The sequence below is a fragment of the Lontra canadensis genome, unplaced genomic scaffold (genome assembly GCF_010015895.1).
Source record: "Lontra canadensis isolate GAN:19392208 unplaced genomic scaffold, GSC_riverotter_1.0 scaffold28, whole genome shotgun sequence".
Taxonomy (NCBI): Eukaryota; Metazoa; Chordata; class Mammalia; order Carnivora; family Mustelidae; genus Lontra; species Lontra canadensis.
This window is the reverse complement of record NW_022631022.1, coordinates 4,147,227-4,164,475: the sequence shown is the minus strand read 5'-3', so window position 1 is coordinate 4,164,475 and position 17,249 is coordinate 4,147,227. Positions and strand designations below refer to the sequence as shown.

The 17,249-nt window shown below is 51.2% G+C and overlaps 1 protein-coding gene across 5 annotated transcripts; it reads right to left on the bottom strand.

Moving 5' to 3' along the window:
* Window positions 1–1,445: 1,445 nt before the first annotated feature.
* PIF1 (PIF1 5'-to-3' DNA helicase) lies at window positions 1,446–17,210 on the bottom strand. Of its 5 annotated transcripts, none has more exons than XM_032864714.1 (12): window positions 8,324–10,009; window positions 7,350–7,482; window positions 7,131–7,256; window positions 6,863–7,016; window positions 6,657–6,771; window positions 6,474–6,580; window positions 4,965–5,104; window positions 4,495–4,601; window positions 3,739–3,826; window positions 3,452–3,597; window positions 2,405–2,596; window positions 1,446–2,194 (listed from the first exon to the last, which is right to left on the bottom strand). In XM_032864714.1, the coding sequence occupies exons 1-12, from the start codon at window positions 8,927–8,929 to the stop codon at window positions 2,135–2,137; spliced, it is 1,974 nt and encodes a 657-aa protein (XP_032720605.1). In that variant the 5' UTR covers window positions 8,930–10,009; the 3' UTR covers window positions 1,446–2,134. The 5 variants fall into 5 exon arrangements, with proteins under 5 accessions (XP_032720605.1, XP_032720606.1, XP_032720607.1 ...); XM_032864715.1 differs by lacking the exon at window positions 1,446–2,194 and adding an exon at window positions 16,972–17,210 and having other exon boundaries at window positions 2,292–2,596; window positions 8,324–8,900; XM_032864716.1 differs by lacking the exon at window positions 1,446–2,194 and having other exon boundaries at window positions 2,292–2,596; window positions 8,324–8,900; window positions 9,071–10,010.
* Between the last annotated feature and the right edge of the window lie 39 nt (window positions 17,211–17,249).

The window sequence follows — 17,249 nt, the reverse complement described above, 5'->3', positions numbered from 1 at the left end:
CAGGTCTGTCCCCTATCAGTCAAACTCTCTACAGGCTGTAGCCCCGCTTCCTCCATGAAGCCCACAGGGAATAGCTGTAGGCCCTCTGAAACCCGACAGCACTGAGCCGCCCTACCCATGGTCTCCACTCCTTGAACACCTGCTGTGTGTGCTGGGGCCTCTGCTGGCCTTTGGAAGATAAGGATAAATTCCCTCAAATGCCCAGATTTCACAACCTCCTACAACCAGAATGGTTACACTCTTCCTAGCATTGTTGATTTTACATTTAAAATTACATTTTACTGGGGCGCCTGGGTGGCTCAGTTGGTTAAGCGTCTGCCTTTGTCTCAGGTTATGATCCCTGGGATCGAGCCCCACATCAGGCTCCCTGCTCAGCGGGAGTCTGCTTCTCCCTCTCTTTCTGCTGTTCTCTATCTCTCTCAAATAAAATCTTTAAAAAAAAATAAAGGGGACGCCTGGGTGGCTCAGTTGTTAAGCATCTGCCTTCAGCTCAGTCATGATCCCAGATTCCTAAGATGGAGCCCCGCATCGGCTCCCTGCTGTCAAATAAATAAAATCTTTTAAAAAAATAAAATAAGATACATTTTATTCATAATCAGGGAACCTAGTTTTAGCCAAAACTGCAAGGGCCCCTAAACAATTTCCAACAGACTCTGATCACTGAAGCTAGGGTTTTTTTTCTTTTTTGTTTTAAGATTTTATTTGACAGAGGGAGAGAGAGAGAGCGCACAAGCAGGGGGTGCAGGAGAGGAGAAGCAGACTACCACTGAGCAGGGAGCCCAATGCAGGGCTCAATCCCAGGAACCTGGGATCATGACCTGAGCCAAAGGCAGCCACTTAACCAAATGAGCCACCCAGGTGCCCCATCTGAAGCTAGTTTGTTGATGATCCCTTCTCCATCACAACATTCAAGCTGGAGCCCCACCCAAGCAAGGCACAAAGTGAAAAAGCTGCAACTGCGATCCCAGCATTCAGATGTCGTGACAGGTCCATATCCTGCCATGTGAATTCTCTTCTGTATCCTTGTCTGACCCCCGGGCAACAGTGATTCACCTTGTCATTTCATTGTGAGTCACCAATCTCGGGTAACTCAGCTTTCCAAATAACCAGTGATCCTAACAAAAACTCACATAAGGGTGTCATGATGTAGCAAACACCTTGTGTGCACCCATGGGGAATAGGGCCCTGGCTACAGGTGTAGCCCATCTCCCAGGCAGGGATACCTTCTTCTTTTTTTTTTTTTTTTTTTTGAAGATTTTATTTATTTATTTGACCGAGAGAGATCACAAGTAGACAGAGAGGCAGGCAGAGAGAGAGACAGAGAGGGAAGCAGGCTCCTCGCTGAGCAGAGAGCCCGATGTGGGACTCGATCCCAGGACCCTGAGATCACGACCTGAGCCGAAGGCAGCGGCTTAACCCACTGAGCCACCCAGGTGCCCGCAGGGATGCCTTTCTTAAAGAGAGCAGATGACTCAACTCACAGTCCTTATACAACTCACAAGTTTATTTGGCCTAAATAAATGTAATCTGAGAACATCCATCTCAATACCCCTAAATACTATTTCTTCTCCAAAAAAGGAGCTTAAGATACAGGCACATGGTTTGCATTAAGTGTTCTCAGGTTAGGCTCAGGAAAGGGTTTGTCCTGGCCTGTGCTAGCCTGGGCCTACCTATGACACTAACCCCAGTTCCCTTCTCTGTCTGGGGCCTGTACTTGCCCAGAGTCTCCCAGTCCAGGGCTCCTATAGCCTATTCCTGCTCCTGGAGTACCTGTCTTCACTGCCTCTCCCCTCTGCAGCTTCAAGAAAGCACCATTCACAACCGCGTGGCCCTGGGCCAGCCCCCACAGACAGCTTTGTTCTAAAACACCAGGTGCTACCATAGGCCCATTCCCAACTGGCCCGGAAAGGGTTTCTCCTATTCCTGGAAGTAGCTCACCCAGGACAAGGAGAGAAACTGAGGCACAGCTGGCAAATGGGTGGAAAGTGCTCTCCCTTGTGCCCTGCCAGGAGGCTGAGAGCCCTGCAGAAGGCAGAAAGAGACACTGGCTATCCTTCTCCAGTTATCTCCAGGGGCCCTGGCCCACTAGCGAGGAGGTAGAAGGGGAGACCACCATTTGTCTTCTCTTTGAGGCTCAAAGGTTTGGGTCCTCATTCTCCTGGTCTGAGGCTGCCTCATCATCATTTGGAGACTTCTGGATCAGAGACAGAGAAACCCAGTCATGGACTCATGCTGTCCCCCAGGGCCACAGCCCAGGGGCCAGCATCTCTTTCCTCTTGCCCCTGCTCCCAACAGAGCCAAAGAAAGCTCTGCCACCCCGACCCTATGGCCCCTTGGCCTTCCCTCTGTCCCAGCTCCCGGCTTCCCATGCCATATGACCCACCAACAGGGGACTCCCTCTTACCAGGCCGAGGCCCCCGCCCTTCCGCAGGGCGGCATAGAAGCTCAGCACACGGGGATCACAACGAACCATCATGGGATCAAAGTCCAGCACGCGCAGGCCCTGCAGGCTGCGGGCCCGGGAAAGAGCCACATAGGCCTGGCCACTGGCAAACACACGGCCCAAAGAGATCTCCACGCAGTCCAGGGACATGCCCTGGAGAAATGGAGGGACAGAGCTAGCACCAGCTTAGCCTGAAATCCCTTGTGCACAGGAACCTGACCCCACCTGCGCCGGCCCAGAGACTGCCCCTGGATCTCTTCAGCCAGTCTGGAGAGTCTCAAGGCAGAGAGACAGATTGATAAAAACTGTGTGTCTGAGTAGGAGCAGGTCCAGGAGACACAGATTGAGGATTAGAGTAGAGAGATGGGGGTGAAAGGAAAGAGCTCAGGCCTGGGTCAGACAGGCAAGGAAATGAATCCTGACTCTGTATCTCCCTCTGTGTGACCTTGGACAACTTACTTAACCACTCTGAACTTTGGTTTTCCCTTCTGTAAAACGGGACCTATTATCACATCTACACCTCATACAGTTGTCAGGATTAAATTTAACATCTTGTAGTGGCTCAGTCAATGGCAGGAAAGGAGATGACAGAGGGGAGAGTGTGTATCTGGGAAAGGTAGAGGAAGGAGGACAGGAAATGTGCAAAAGAAAGGCTAATTCTATCACTGGTCTGAAACTTTCCATCCAGGGCAAGCTCAACCTCCATAAAGCCTTTAAGAACCCCCTTCAAGGGGCGCCTGGGTGGCTCAGTGGTATAAGCCTCTGCCTTCAGCTCAGGTCATGATCCCAGGGTCCTGGGATCAAGCCCCGCATCGGGCTCTCTGCTCCGCAGGGAGCCTGCTTCCCCCCTCTCTCTGCCTGCCTCTCTGCCTACTTGTGATCTCTGTCTTTCAAATAAATAAATAAATCTTAAAAACAAACAAACAAACAAAACCCCTTCAACATGCCCAGGCCTATCCTGTCCCCCATCTGCCCTGCCCCTCCCCATTCCCCACACTGGCTGCTCACCTGGCTCTTGTGGATGGATATTGCCCAGGCCAGCTGGAGGGGCAGCTGCTGCCGGCTGAGGAGCTGGCCCCCGGTTGCCTGCACCGTCCAGCGGTCAGCGTGGATGACCTCAGTGACTCCGCACAGGAACCGAACCTGGGGCAGCCCTGAGGGAAGCGTGGAGAAGTCCCACCTTTTGGCCCTGCTTCAGGGCTCAGAGGTGAGGAGCAGGCTTTACCCCTCCAACCTAGCCTTCTCCTCACACATACCCCAGGACTGCAAACTCACGCAGTAGGTCCATTGCTTACCTCTCCCCTCAGTCTCAAACCCAATGACCACGCCCCGGGCGCCATTCACCAGGCCCCGGGACACTGCTAAGTTCTTTACCAACATCACCTGCAAGGGAAAGCAAACTTGAGTCAGAGAGCAGCCATGGCCACACCTGGCTTCAGCTCCAGCAGTCGCTAGGACAGTTCCAAGAAGCTAGGGGAACGCCTGGAGAGGTACAAAGTCCTAATCCTTAACTCCATCACCGCCTGACTGTGACCCCTGTGGCAAGCTGCTTTATTTTCTCCAGTCTCAGTTGCCCCTGGTGTCAAAGGGGAATGACATTTGCTGTTTGCCTCAGGAGAGGGTAAGGAACAGTAAGGTAACGGGCATCACAGGGCTCTGAAAATGATTGTTTCTATTATAGGGTATGTGCATGGGCAAAAACTGTGAGGGACAGCCCCAGGTCCTGTACCCCTCTTCCAACACTTAAGTGCCCTTCAGAACCTAAGCAGTCTCCCATTTGGCCCACCCCAACATCACAGGAAGAAGCAGGGCTCTCTCACAGAAACTGAGCTTTAGCAAGGGAAAGGGGCTTGTCCAAAGCACTGTTGCTGGTGCCCCAGGCCTAGCAAGAAGAAGCAGTGGGAAGCTGAGGACAGGAAGGTGGGTGGGAGCAAGAGGCAGGGAGTTCACTGGGGTCACAGCTGGGCCCTCTGGCTATGGAGCTGCCTGGGCTGAGGGGCAAGGACAGGGAAGCCCAGACCCCCCAGGTCTTGGCTCTGCTTCCCATTCACCTGGGCGCCCAGCTTTAGTTGAAGAATCTGGCTAACAGGACACTGGGCATCCAGGGTTCGAGCTTGCTCAGGGTCGCTGTCCATGGCCTTAAAGCTGTGTACCTCACCTAGGAAAAAAGAGTTAGGCAAACAGATTACAAGTCATTGACTTGTGGTTCAGTTTCCAAAACCACGTGTTAGACCAGGGTGTAAAAGGAGGTAGTGGGGACAGCTGGGGCTTTGGAATCAGGGGCCTGGGTTCAAATCTTACTTCCAGCATTTACTGGCTCAGTGACCTTGACCTATTCAAGGTCATGCCTCTCAAAGTCACAGTTACATCTGCAAATATAAGGGTCTTTATGGTCAGAGAGGTTGGGGGTCTAAATAGTCAAATGGCCCCAAGGGCCCAGGCTGTTAGGTGGGGGTGGAGACCCACACCAGCCTGATGGCCCCTCCCAGCTGGTTTTGACCAGCCCTGGTTCCCTGCTCACCTGGTAGTTCCTGTAGTCGCCTCTCATTGGTGAGGGCCACGTCATCCTGGTGAGTGCAGAGCCTTGTGGCCACAATCCCATCTCGCCCCACCTTGTGGGAGGCTGTGGCCTGGAGCTGGCGGGTCACTTCGTCTGAGCACCTGTAGGGGCTAAGCTGTCAGGGCAGAGCCCACCTGAACACCAGGGAGGGTGGGACACCTGGCTGATAATGGACCAAGCCGTAGCGCATGGGTCAGACTTGGGGATTAGAAAGGGGCGCCAAGGCAGAATGTATTGGCCCCCAGGCTGGCCAACTTGCCTTTCCCCACTCGGAGCCCCGACATGGGGAATGATCATTTACAGATCATTCCCCTCCTCCTACAGAAGGAGGCACCCTTCCCTGTGAATGTCCCCAGGTAGGAGCTATCCACCCTCCCATCCCAGTGCTCCTGAGGAAGTTGGATATGATGAGTGAGCACAGGCCAGAGGTTCAGAGGAACTCGATAAGGCACTGAGGTTGATACCCTGTCATACTGGTAGCCTATCATCAGACTGGCCTCCGGGCTACAGTCTTCTAGCCTTGCTTGCTTGCTGCCTTGGGGGCAAAAATCTCGTTTGTGTTTCTCTTCTTGTTTGTTTGTTTTTATTTAAATTCAATTAGCCAATGTATAGCACATCATTAGTTTTTGATATAATGTTCAGTGATATTTATTTATTTATTTATTTAAGTAATCTCTATGCCCAATGTGGGGCTCAAACTCCCAATCCTAAGATCAAGACCCTCTTGCTCCTCCGACTGAGCCAGCCAGGTGCCCCTAGCCTGTGTTTCTATCTCAAACCTTCATCCACATGGAGAAACCTGGGTACAACAGCAAATCACGTGGGCGGGGGGGACTTAAGACCTACATCTCTCTCTGCTTTGCCACTCGATCTTCCTATTGTTCCCCACATATGCTGGTGTGTGCTGTTTGCCTTCCTACCTGATTCATATATCTGTGACAGGGCCCCTAAGCATAGAAAGCCCCTCACTAACACCACCTCCTGTCCCAATCTTGTTTTCAAGGCCCAACTCTGGCCCATGTCTTTGGCCTTCCTGGCCTCTTGCCTGCTCGCACATTAGAATAGTCATGGCATTTCAAACTTTTGTCCTAGTTGGGGTGGGATGGTGCCTGAAAACTCTCTCCCTCACCAAGTGACACTGTAGCCTCTAAGAGTGGAAGGAACTTGGGTTTTAGAGTCAGGCCAGGTTCAAATCCCAGCCCAGTCACTTACTGGCTGGAATTTGGGGCAAGTCACTTCACCTCTTTGAACGCCCCATTTCTGCATCTGTGAAATAGGAGTATTAACATCTCTGATTTCTTCTTGTGTACCCATGTGCCCATACTTTCCTGACACCTACTCTGTGCCAGGGCGTGTGCTGGGTGATGGGGACCCAACCTTGGAGGAGACAGGGTCCCAATGCTCAGAGAGTGACTGCCTTCTATGGGGCCATGAAGCACTTTTCCCCCTTCTCTGTTCACCAGGGCGCACCTTCCCAGCCTGACAGCTTGCAGCAGAGAGATGAAGTTCTGGTCTGCCTGCCTCCACACTTCGGTCAGCTCCAGAGTCACTGGGACACACCTTCTCCAGCTCTTGGCCTGGTGGGGCCAGGGTAGGGGTTTCAGGGAGAAGAGCAGGCACCTGTCGGGGGCAGGGCCGGAGGGTGAGTGATACCTGAAAGCAGAACTTCGGGGGCTGGGAGCCCTTGGTTACAGGTGGCAGCTGTAGGAAGTCCCCACAGATGATGAGCTGGATCCCTCCAAAAGGCTTGTCCTGTTGCCGGACAGCTCTGCATAGAAGCATGGGGGACTTTAGAAGCTGAGGTGGCCAGGTTCCAGATGGAAAACCACCAAAACCCAGCCCTTGCTGCACATACTGACCTGGCCACCGCTTCCAGCTTGTCAAACAGGTCAGCCTCCACCATGGAGATCTCATCGATGACTAGCCGCTGGCAGTTCAGCCAGCCCTGCCGCACAGCTGGCCGCTGGGCCAGGGCCACACACTGGGCTAGGGGAGCCTGGCCTGAGCCAATGCCTGTGAGTGACACCATGCAGCCTGAGACCCTAGCCATGTCTCAGCCCGGAGCCCCCTCTCCCATCTCACAGGACTGGCTGGCTTCCCGCTCAAGCCCCAGAGGTCCCCACTTACCTGCAAAGGCATGGAGCGTGGTACCCCCGATGTGGCAGGCTGCCGCCCCAGTGCTGGCAGTAGCCACAGTACCTGTGGGAGGCAGTGAGCCCAGGATACGCTTCAGCAGATAAGACTTCCCTGTCCCTGGGCAGAGGGTAAAGTCAGGGTCTCCTGCTCCTCCATCCTACCTCATCACCGTTCCCCCAACCCCCCACACTGCCCCCTCCCTCCCACTACCTGCACTCCCAGTGAAGAAGATGCTCTGGCCTTTCAGGACAACCCTTAGCACAGCAGCCTGCTCCTTAGAAAGCTGTGGTTTTGTTGGGGGCAAGCTCAGCCTCTTCACAGGCAAGGGCCATCTTGGGGCTTCCTGTGGGGGGACAGGATTATCTTAGGGCTTCCTACCCCCACTTAGGCATTGCCTGGGTGCCATGCTAGGCCTGGTAGCCCTTTGTGTCTCTGCTGGTTTCACTCCCTGAAGCCCGCGGGCAGTTTTGGTTCCCCAGGAGATCTTACCAATAACTACTCCAGGCCAGGTCTCTCCTTGAGGAAGGACTCAATGCTGGGTCTCCACTGATCCCTGGTGCCCTGGTAACTGCACTGTGTGAGTCTGGATCCTCCCTTGGCTCCGTCTCCTGGTTTCCCTAAATCTCCTGGTTCTCTCACAGGTCCTTCCTTCTCATTTCTCTTCCCATCACAAACCTGCCTGTCTCAAAGCAATACCCTGCCTGGTTCCATCTCCATCTTCTCCCCAGCTTAGTCTCAAACCCCTGTGGTCTGTGATCCAGCCGCCCCAGTTCGCAAACACTGTCAGACCTTCCAGACTCTGTCCCCTCCAACTGATCAGACCTGTTGGCTGCACCTGACACTGCTGGCCACTTCTCTCCAAGAGCTCCTCTCCTCCAGGCCCAACAGCCTCCGACTTTTTCTTCTGAAATCTCCTTCTTAGGCCTCCTTCTCTTTCTCTTTTACCATGAGGTGGGCCTGCTCTTCCTATTCTAGTTTACTCAGGGATTGCACTCAGAAACACAGGCACAATTCCCACATCTCTGTCATGCTCAGATGTTGGATGGGCATCTCCTCTGAGATAACCAGCAACCCCCTCCCATGTCCTGCCACCACCCCCCCCCCCCCCCCCCTTGGGCCCCCTGGGTCTCTTCCATCTCAGGGGCACACCCCTCCTTGAGGCGTCCCCCCTTTCCTGTGCTCACAGTGCCAGGCTCGGCTCCCGCCTGGGGTTCCATGGGCCGCTTCACGGGCGTGGCATGCGGGACCCGGGTCGCCACCGCGCGCTGCATCTCCTCGGGCTGCACGGGGCTGATGGTGACGAAGTCGCGGGGCCGCGGTCCCAGCAGCTGCGCCCGGGCGGAGGCCGGTCCGGGCCCGGGGGCCGCGGCCAGCTTGAGGCGCAGCGTGCGCAGGAAGCGTCGCAGGCGGTCGGGGGGGCAGTCGGAGAGCAGCAGCTGCACAGCGCCTGCCCCGGGGACGTCGTCGGTGGGGAGCCGCAGCGTGCTGCGTCCGGCCGCGGCGAAGCGCGTGAAGAGACGCGCGGCCCGCAGAGGAAAGCAGCGCGGCCGCCCCTCCAGCCCAGGCGCCTGCAGGCGCAGCAGCAACTCGCGGCGCTCATTCCGCCCCAGGCTCAGCTCCGCGGAGCGTAAGGCCTGGCGCTTTCGCGGCTGCCCGCCCGGGCTCAGCTCCTCCAGAGCCACGCGGCACCGCAACTCCGCGTCCTCGAATCCCGCGGGCGCTGCCTGGGTGCCCGACAGCATCGCCACCGCCTCTGCAGATCTGCAAAAAGTCCAGAGAGCCGGGGTCATAAGGACTCAGTGGACCTAATAGGGAGCCCGGTCAAGGCCACATAGGTTCACGGAAGCTGTCACTGGTAAGACAAAGAGGTCACGGAGAAGGCAAGAGGGACCTGGGATCAACCGAAATTCACGTAGACATTACTCTCTTACCAGTATTTTCCAGAGAGGTGGACGGGGCAGTGTCAAATGCACTCAGGAATGGCGAGCCTCAGCTGTCCGACTCCTGAACAAAAAAGAAGCCTGATTCCAAGAAGCCCAGGGCGGGCAAGGGAATCCCGAGTCCTCTCCCAAGGAAGCAAGGGAAGCTTAAGTGGAGAGATGAGCCAGGAGACATTCTGTCTTCCAGATACTTTCACTGGTTTACATGCAGCCAGGTCAGTCTCACTATTCTCCGTGTACATTAGTGGAAACAGAGTGGGAGAGGTTACAACGACTGGTAGGAGTCAGGGTTAGTGTGATTCCCAAGCCCTGACTCTTCCTTCCCATTCAAAGTGGGCACCGGGTAGAGAATGTTTGGCTGGGGAAATCGCCGGGGACCCTGGAGCTCGGGAAATCATGTTTCCTCCGTCTGACCCACTCGTCTGCACCCTCCCGGCAGAGACCCTTTGAAAAAGCAGGCTCTCTGTCTCCCACCTCTGGGGAGCGTGGACACTCACTTGCACCGGCACTCGGACGACCACGCTGAACAGAGCCGGCCAGCTAGTGAACCTCGGGCAGTAGGAACTTTCAAATACTAGAAGTAGAAAATCACCCTATTACCGGCCGGATCTTTAAATTCTCCAGCCAATCAGAGGCAGGGGCGTGACAACGGGCGTCTTTTCCCAGAGCTTGGACTGTACCAATTGCACGGCGGTGAGAGGAGGCTTATTGTGGTGGACGAGTACACCAAATCTCGTGCACCAGCGGGAGAGGTGGGAAGGGGCGGAGCTCGGCCACGCGTGATGTTGTGTCACCCAATGCCGCTTGAAGATTTGTTTTTAGAACAATACTTCCAACACGCTTTTTCTCGGCTCCAGCCCTCACACTGCGGCTGAACTTGGCCTTTAGAAAGAGCTGCCTCTGATCCCACCCACCCGTGTTTACCTTCACTTGGCGGTTGCCCACTCCTGCGCCGGCTACCGGGAGGTAACCACCCCCACAACCCCCATCGCCCCAATGCTCTTTCCACCTTTCTCTGCCTCTGTAAGGGTCGGTTTACTCATTTGTAAAAGGGCTGAGGTCCTTTGGTGAGGAATTCCAAGACCTGTGCCAGGTGCTCCGGCAGTACAAAGAAGTACGTGAGCCGCTGTCTTCACGGAATTCGTATCCCTTTTGTTGCACTGGAAGCTGGATAATTTATTTTTAATTATCTTTTCTTCCCCTAAATTGGCATTTATTAGCTGGAAGGGATCTTTCAGGTGAGTCAGCCTCCAGATTTATTGCCCTCATTTTTCAAATGAGGCTCCAACAGATTTTACCAAAAGCCACATAGCTTGTAGATAGCAAAACAAAACCTTGAACCCGAGTCTAACCTGGTGTGAACATCTGCTGTTTACTGCACCACTCTGCTCCCAGAGGACTAGTCTAACTTCTTGAAGAGAATCTAGGCGTGGACTGGAATCTCAGCTCCTGACAGCCCCTGCAGCGCTCCAGCCCTGCCAGTTAGAGGTTTCTCTAAGAAAGTTTCCTTAATGTCTCAAACCTCTGTTTCCTCATATATAAAAATGGTGAGAGATGAAAATGTGATGATTGTATAGCTCTGTGACTATACTAAAACCACGGAATTGTTTGCTTTAAATGGGTAAACTGTATGGTATGTATTTATATCTCAATAAAACTGTTAGGAAAAAACAGGAGAAATATTGTTCCTGCCTATTAAGAGTCTATAGAAGGAACACAGATCTTTATTTTGGCCCAGTGAGACACATATCAGACCTCCAGAACTCAAGATAATAAATTTGTGTTGTTTTAAGCCATTAAATTTGTGACAATTTGTTAGAGCAATAGCACTAAGAAACAAGTACAGTCACACAGCCAGAAAGTGAGAGAACTGGGGTTATTAACCCAGGTCTGTTTCCACAGCCCCTGTTCTCTCTTCCCATTACCCCTTTCTTATGATGGGCCTGGCGCACTCACAACCAACCTACTCCGTTCCCCTCTGTGACGTACCCCAGACTACCTCTAGAGAAGGCACAGACACTTCCACATGGATTTTTCCCCAACACATTTTTCTTTTGAGCTTCGAACTTAAAAAAAAAAAAAGTACAATATACATAAAATTTACCATCTTAACTATTTTTAAGTGTACAACTCATTTGCCATGAAGTACTTGATGTACCTGATTGTTGCATAAACATCATCACTATTTTCCAGAAAATTTTCATCATCCCCAAAAGAAAGTTTGTACCCATTAGATAATAACCCCCTACTCCTTTCTCCTCTCAGCCCTTGGTGACCCCAATATTTTATTCTCTTTTTTTTTTTAAAGATTTTATTTATTTATTTGACAGACAGAGATCACAAGTAGGCAGAGAGGCAGTCAGAGAGAGAAGGGGGAAGCAGGCTCCCTGCGGAGCAGAGAGCCTAATGTGGGGCTCAATCCCAGGACCCTGGGATCATGACCTGAGCCGAAGGCAGAGGCTTTAACCCACTGAGCCACCCAGGCGCCCCCCCAACATTTTATTCTGAAAATGTTCCAACATATACAGAAAGGTTGAAAGAACTTTACAGTGAACACCCATATACCCACCATCAAGAGTCTATAATTAATATTTTGTTGTATTTATCACATGCCTAGTCGTCTGTCCATCTCAACATCCATGAATTCATCTGTTATGCATTTTAAAGTTGCAGACAACAGAACATCACACATCTAAACACTTTAACATGCATAGCATTAACTACTTTATGCTTGTTTTCTTCCTTAAGTAGGCTCCATGCCCAATGTGGGGCCTGAACTCACAACCCTGAGATCAAGAGTTGCATGCTCTACTGATTGAGCCAGACAGGTACCCCTATGCTTATCTATCTATCTACCCACCTACCTATTTAAAAAATATTTTAGGGCACCGTGGTGGCTCAGTTAAGTGTCTGCCTTTGGCTCAGGTCATGAGCCCAGGGTCCTGGGATAGAGTCCCCCTGCTCTGTGGGAAGCCTGCTTCTCCCTCTTCCACTCCCCCTGCTTGTGTTCCCTCTTTCGCTGTCCCTCTCTCTGTTAAATAAATAAAATCTTTTAAAATTTTTATTTATTTATTTATTTGAGAGAGAGCGAGCACAGGTGGGGGAATGGCCAGAGGGAGAGGGACAAACAGACTCCCTGGTGAGTGGGAAGCCCTATGTGGGCCTCCGTCCTAGGACCCTGAGATCATGACCCAAGTCTAAGTCAGATGCTAAATGACAGCCACCAAGTCTCCCCTACGCTTATCTTTTCTTTTTTTATGCTTATCTTTTTTTTTTTTTAACAACTTTATTTACTATTTGAGAGATAGAGACAGTGAGAGCAGGAACACAAGCAGGGGGAGTGGGAGAGGCATTAGCAGGCTTCCCATGGATCAGGGAGCCCGATGTGGGGCTCCATCCCAGGACCCTGGGATCATGACCTGAGCTGAATGCAGATGCTTAACAACTGAGCCACCCAGGCACCCGTATGCTTATCTTTTTAATGTAAACTTTACATATGGTAAAATGCACAGCTCTTAGGCTTATCATGAGAAGAGTTTTGACAAATGCAAATATCTGTGCAGCCCAACCCTTATCAGGATATAAACTCTGCTGTCCAATATGGTAGCCACTAGTCACATGTGGCTAATTTTAAATTCAAATTAATTAAATGAAATTTAAAATTCAGTTGTTTTTTTTTAAGATTTTATTTATTTATTTGACAGAGAGAGATCACAAGCAGGCAGAGAGGCAGGAAGAGAGAGAGGAGGAAGCAGGCTCCCTGCTGAGCAGAGAGCCCGATGCGGGGCTCCTTCCCAGGACCCGGAGATCATGACCTGAGCGACCCGGAGATCATGACCTGAGCCGAAGGCAGCAGCTTAACCCACTGAGCCACCCAGGCGCCCCTAAAATTCAGTTTTTGAATCCCACTGGCCACACTTCAAATGCTCAACAGCCACATGTGGCTAGTAGCTACTGCATTAGACAACATAGATTTAGGACATTTCCTTCATTGCACAAAGTTCTAAGAACATTATCATCACCTAGAAAGTTCCCTCATGTTACTTCCTTCCTAGACAATCACCATCCTCAATCCTTGCCCCCCCCACAATCCTCAATCCTTAGGCAACTCTTCTCTGATTTTTTTCTCACCACAGATTGTTTTAAAATTTCTTATAAATGGAATTATACATTATGTATTCTTGTGTGTACAGGTTTCTTTCACTGAGCATAATGATTTCCTTAAATCAAATTCATCCATGTTGCTTTATCAGTAGCTGGTTCCTTTTTGTTGCTGAGTAGTATTCCACTGTATGAATATACTAGTTTATCCATTTTCCTGTTGATAGATATCTGGGCTTTTTATAGATTTATGCTTTACTTTTTAAGAAATAAATATTTCAGTGAGAAATTACTGGGTTATCAGGGGTGGCACAGTCCATTAAGCCTCTGGCTTTTGGTTCCCACCCAGGTCGCGATCTCCGGGTAGTGGGATCGAGCCCCAGGTCTGGCTCCATGCTCAGCACGATTCTGCTTAATTTTCTCTCTTCCTTTCCCTCTGACCCTCACCCCTGCATGCTCTAAAATAAACAAATCTTTAAAAAAAAAAAATTGCCGGGTCATTGACTAGGTGTACATTTAGTTTTATATGAGATTGCTAGGGATTTTTCCAAAGTGGAGGTTTGTAGGAGCAGCAACAATGACTCCTTGTAGGGAAAGGAATCGAATGAGTAACTGGGTACCGCTTAGCGGTTGATTAACAGTTCTCAGGCTCCGCCCTCTTCCCCGTTCCAGCGCCGCTGTCCCGTCATTTGGGTCCTGATTGGTCTGTGGAGGAAGGAGGCGGAACCAGAGGATTTCAGGTCTCGGGCCAGACTTCCTCCTTCCAGGCTTTGGGCAGTCGTTGCGATCCTCACTGTTCTCCTTAGTGCTGCCGAGGTGGGGGTGGGGGGTCAGGGTCAGTTAAAAAAGAAGCTCCCCACAGCTCCTGGATCTCTCACCTAACCCCAAGCCTGGTTTTAACGCAAGCTCTTAGGAGGAACGAGTTTTCGTCATTATGAACTTTTCTCCTCGAGAACTCTTTGCATAAGTCATGCGCTCTCTTTTACCGGTGGTCTCAATTTTAATCGCCTCATTACTAAAAACCAATAGTGACATTAATAGCACAGGACTGGGCGGTTTACAAAATGCCTTTACTTCCGTAATCTCATTTGATATTTAAAAGAGCCTTTACAGAGGCTCCTGACTAGCTCAGTCGGTTAAGCTTAAACTGTTAAGCGTCTACTTTTTGCTCAGGTCATGATCCTGGAGTCTCAGTATGGAGCAGGGGGATCAGGCTTCCTGCTTAGTGGGGAATCTGTTTTTCCCTCTCCCTCTGCTCCTTCCCCTGCTCGCGTTCTCTCCCTCTCTTGCGCTCACTTTCTCTCTAATAAATAAATAGAATCTTTAAGAAAAAAATAAAAGAGCCTTTACAACCCTAAGCTTATAGGGACAGTTTTGTAGAGATGCTGAAAGGGTCTTCCAGCTTCCAGAGCACCGCCTCACCTGGCATTACTTCATCACCAGGTAGCTGACACTCATTAAACCCCAGGTACAGGTGACCCTCCCTCCTTGAAATCCTTTCTTCTTTTTCCACAACATACTTCCTTTGTTTCTTTGTACTTACTGGCTGCACCATATAGGTCTCCTTTATTAGCCCCTTTTCCCTACCAAGACCTCTCAATGTGGAAGGACTTTTTCTTTTTTTTCCTTCTATCTTTCCCAATCCCATGGCTTGATTATCAGCTGCATGCTGATTCCCAATATTGTATCCCTAGCCTGCCTGTCTCCCCTGAACTCCAACTCTGTCTCCATTTGTCCTCCTGGTATCACTACACAGATGCCTGGCAGGCATGTCAAACTCACTTTCTCCAGAACAGGTTTTAATCTCCCTCTCCAACACCGCATAAACCTGTGTTTCTCCTGTCTTTATCTCAGTAAATGCACCACCATTTTTAGCTCAAGTTAAAAACCCACATCATATTCCTTTTATTTTTTTTTCTAAGATATATTTGACACAGAATAAGCAGAGGGAAAGGGAGAAGCAGACTCCCCATTGAGTAGGGAGCCTACACTCAGTCTTTCCAGCCCTTCCTCTGGGAAGCAGCTCTCACCACACACTGTGTACTTTTTCATCAGAGCCCTTCTAAGGAGTTGTCTGACTTCCTACTGGCTCTGCAGCCCTCCAAGGCAGGGCCCGGACCTGTGTGGCCTGGTCATACAGTGCTGCCGAAACATTCAGTCGAGAGCAAGGACTCTGGAGTCAGGCGAGGCTCGAATCCTTGCAACTACCACTCACCAGTCAAGGGACCTGAAACAGGTCTAAGCTTCATTGCAATGAAGATAACAATCGTATCCATCTCGTAGATCATTATCCACTTTTGTGAAGATGAAAGGAGATACATGTGAGGAGTTTAGTACAGTGAGCAGATGACAGAGGCTCCCTAAATTCTTTTGAGTGAATAAATGCCAGGATGAAGTATTGGAAAGCACCCCACTTCAAAGGCCCTAAATGAGTTTTTTTGATAATATAGTGTACATGCAAAAGAGACTCAATCACTTCCACAGCCAGAAACTTTCAATGACTTCCCCTTGCCCTGAGGTTATAATACAGTCTTCTCAACACAGCCCTCAAAGCCCTTTCTGCGCTGAGCTCTGTCTGCTTCTCCAGCTTGGCTGCCCTACACACACACACACACACACACACACACACACACACACTACTGCTTCATTTCTCTTTGTCATGGCTCTACTCTCCCCTCTGCTTAAAATGCTCATCTTGCCCCTTTGTCCCAGTTTTGGTGCTCTTTCTAATATACACTTACCCTTATATACATTTAACATACTCTTCTCATCTGTTTACATGTCTTTCTTGATAGAGGACTGGGCCATTATCTTACAGCCATTAGTGTAAGGACTGACAAGGCGAATAAAATATTTGTGTTGAATGAATGCATGTGGTGTGGAGGCAACAACTAGAGGGCCAGCATGGGCTGGGATGGGGAAACTGATGCCAAAGTGGTTGTCAGTGGCTCACTCCCAAAAGTTACTGAGCTCGCTGGATGTGAAAACTGATCTTACCCCACCCCAACTATGAGCTGCTTCTGTGCAACTAACGTGAATTCCCCAGGGTCTCTGGTCTCCTGCAGGTGTTTTCTGAGTCTCCAGGTACAGGATCTTCCTCAGGCATGAGGTGCCCAGCTTGGAAAGGGAGTAAACCAATATAAACCGTATTGAGGGACTAAAACCATGGACTGGCTGCAAGAGGTTGCCACATACACTGACTTTCTCAGATCCTATAAGATGAAGGAACCCAGGCCCAGCCATAAAGACAAAGTAGGCCCCCATCTTCCTCCCCCTTGGGCCCCAGGCTACCCTTTTCCATGCAGGGCTATAAATGGCTTAGGGGCATGAGGGCCAGCAGAAGGCAGTGAAAGGGGAACTTGGTCAACTGGTGCAGCTGCTGCTATAGCAGCCAGAGCCAAAGGAGGTCACTGTTGATCCCACATATACTTAATTCTTCCTGCTGAAACAAGCTTAGGCAAAGTTGGCTAAGAGAGCTGAGAGGATAGGGGGAGTCGGTGCTGGAGGCTGGGATGTAGCCACTTTCTCTCTCTGGACCTCTGTTTCTCCAAATGTCAAAAGAGGGCGCACGGTGGAAACATTCCACTCCCAGCAAGGCTGTGGAGCCTGGAAGATCACAACTGGATGGAGGAAGGAGTTGCAGGATGACCCTCAGATACAGGAACCAGGGAGAACAGCTCTGTGCAACGTCCAACGAGGGCAGAAGAACACTGCATTTGGGGATCCCTGAGAACCATCCCCCCCAAGGAACCCTTTAAGTCCAGATTCCCAGCCCCAAGTCTTCCCGTTACCCGATTACCCGGACCGGACGCGAGGTCCAGGCCCGGCCCTGCGAAGAGGTTCCTGGGAGAAGAGGACCAAGTCGTCGTCACTGCCCCATTGTCGAGGAGGAAAAAGGAGGAGCCTCTTGGTACCCCCCATCTCTGGGCCGCCCAGGGCCTCACGGGCCAGCCCCACAACCCCAGCCCTCTCGGGTCTGGAAACCTCAAAGGCGCAACCCGCCAGCGGCTCCGGCGCTCGCTGGTCCTGCCCCACCCCAGTCCCGCCCTCGGGCCCCGCCCGCGTCCCT

Excerpts from the sequence above, each read along its gene's own strand:
- PIF1 (XM_032864713.1), bottom strand. The coding sequence starts at position 8,929 with ATGACCCCGGCTCTCTGGACTTTTTGCAGATCTGCAGAGGCGGTGGCG. Across the intron at positions 7,483-8,323 it reads CGGGAGCCGAGCCTGGCACT|GAAGCCCCAAGATGGCCCTT; the intron begins GTGAGCACAGGA and ends GTCCCCCCACAG. Across the intron at positions 6,772-6,862 it reads AAGCTGGAAGCGGTGGCCAG|AGCTGTCCGGCAACAGGACA; the intron begins GTCAGTATGTGC and ends GCTTCTATGCAG.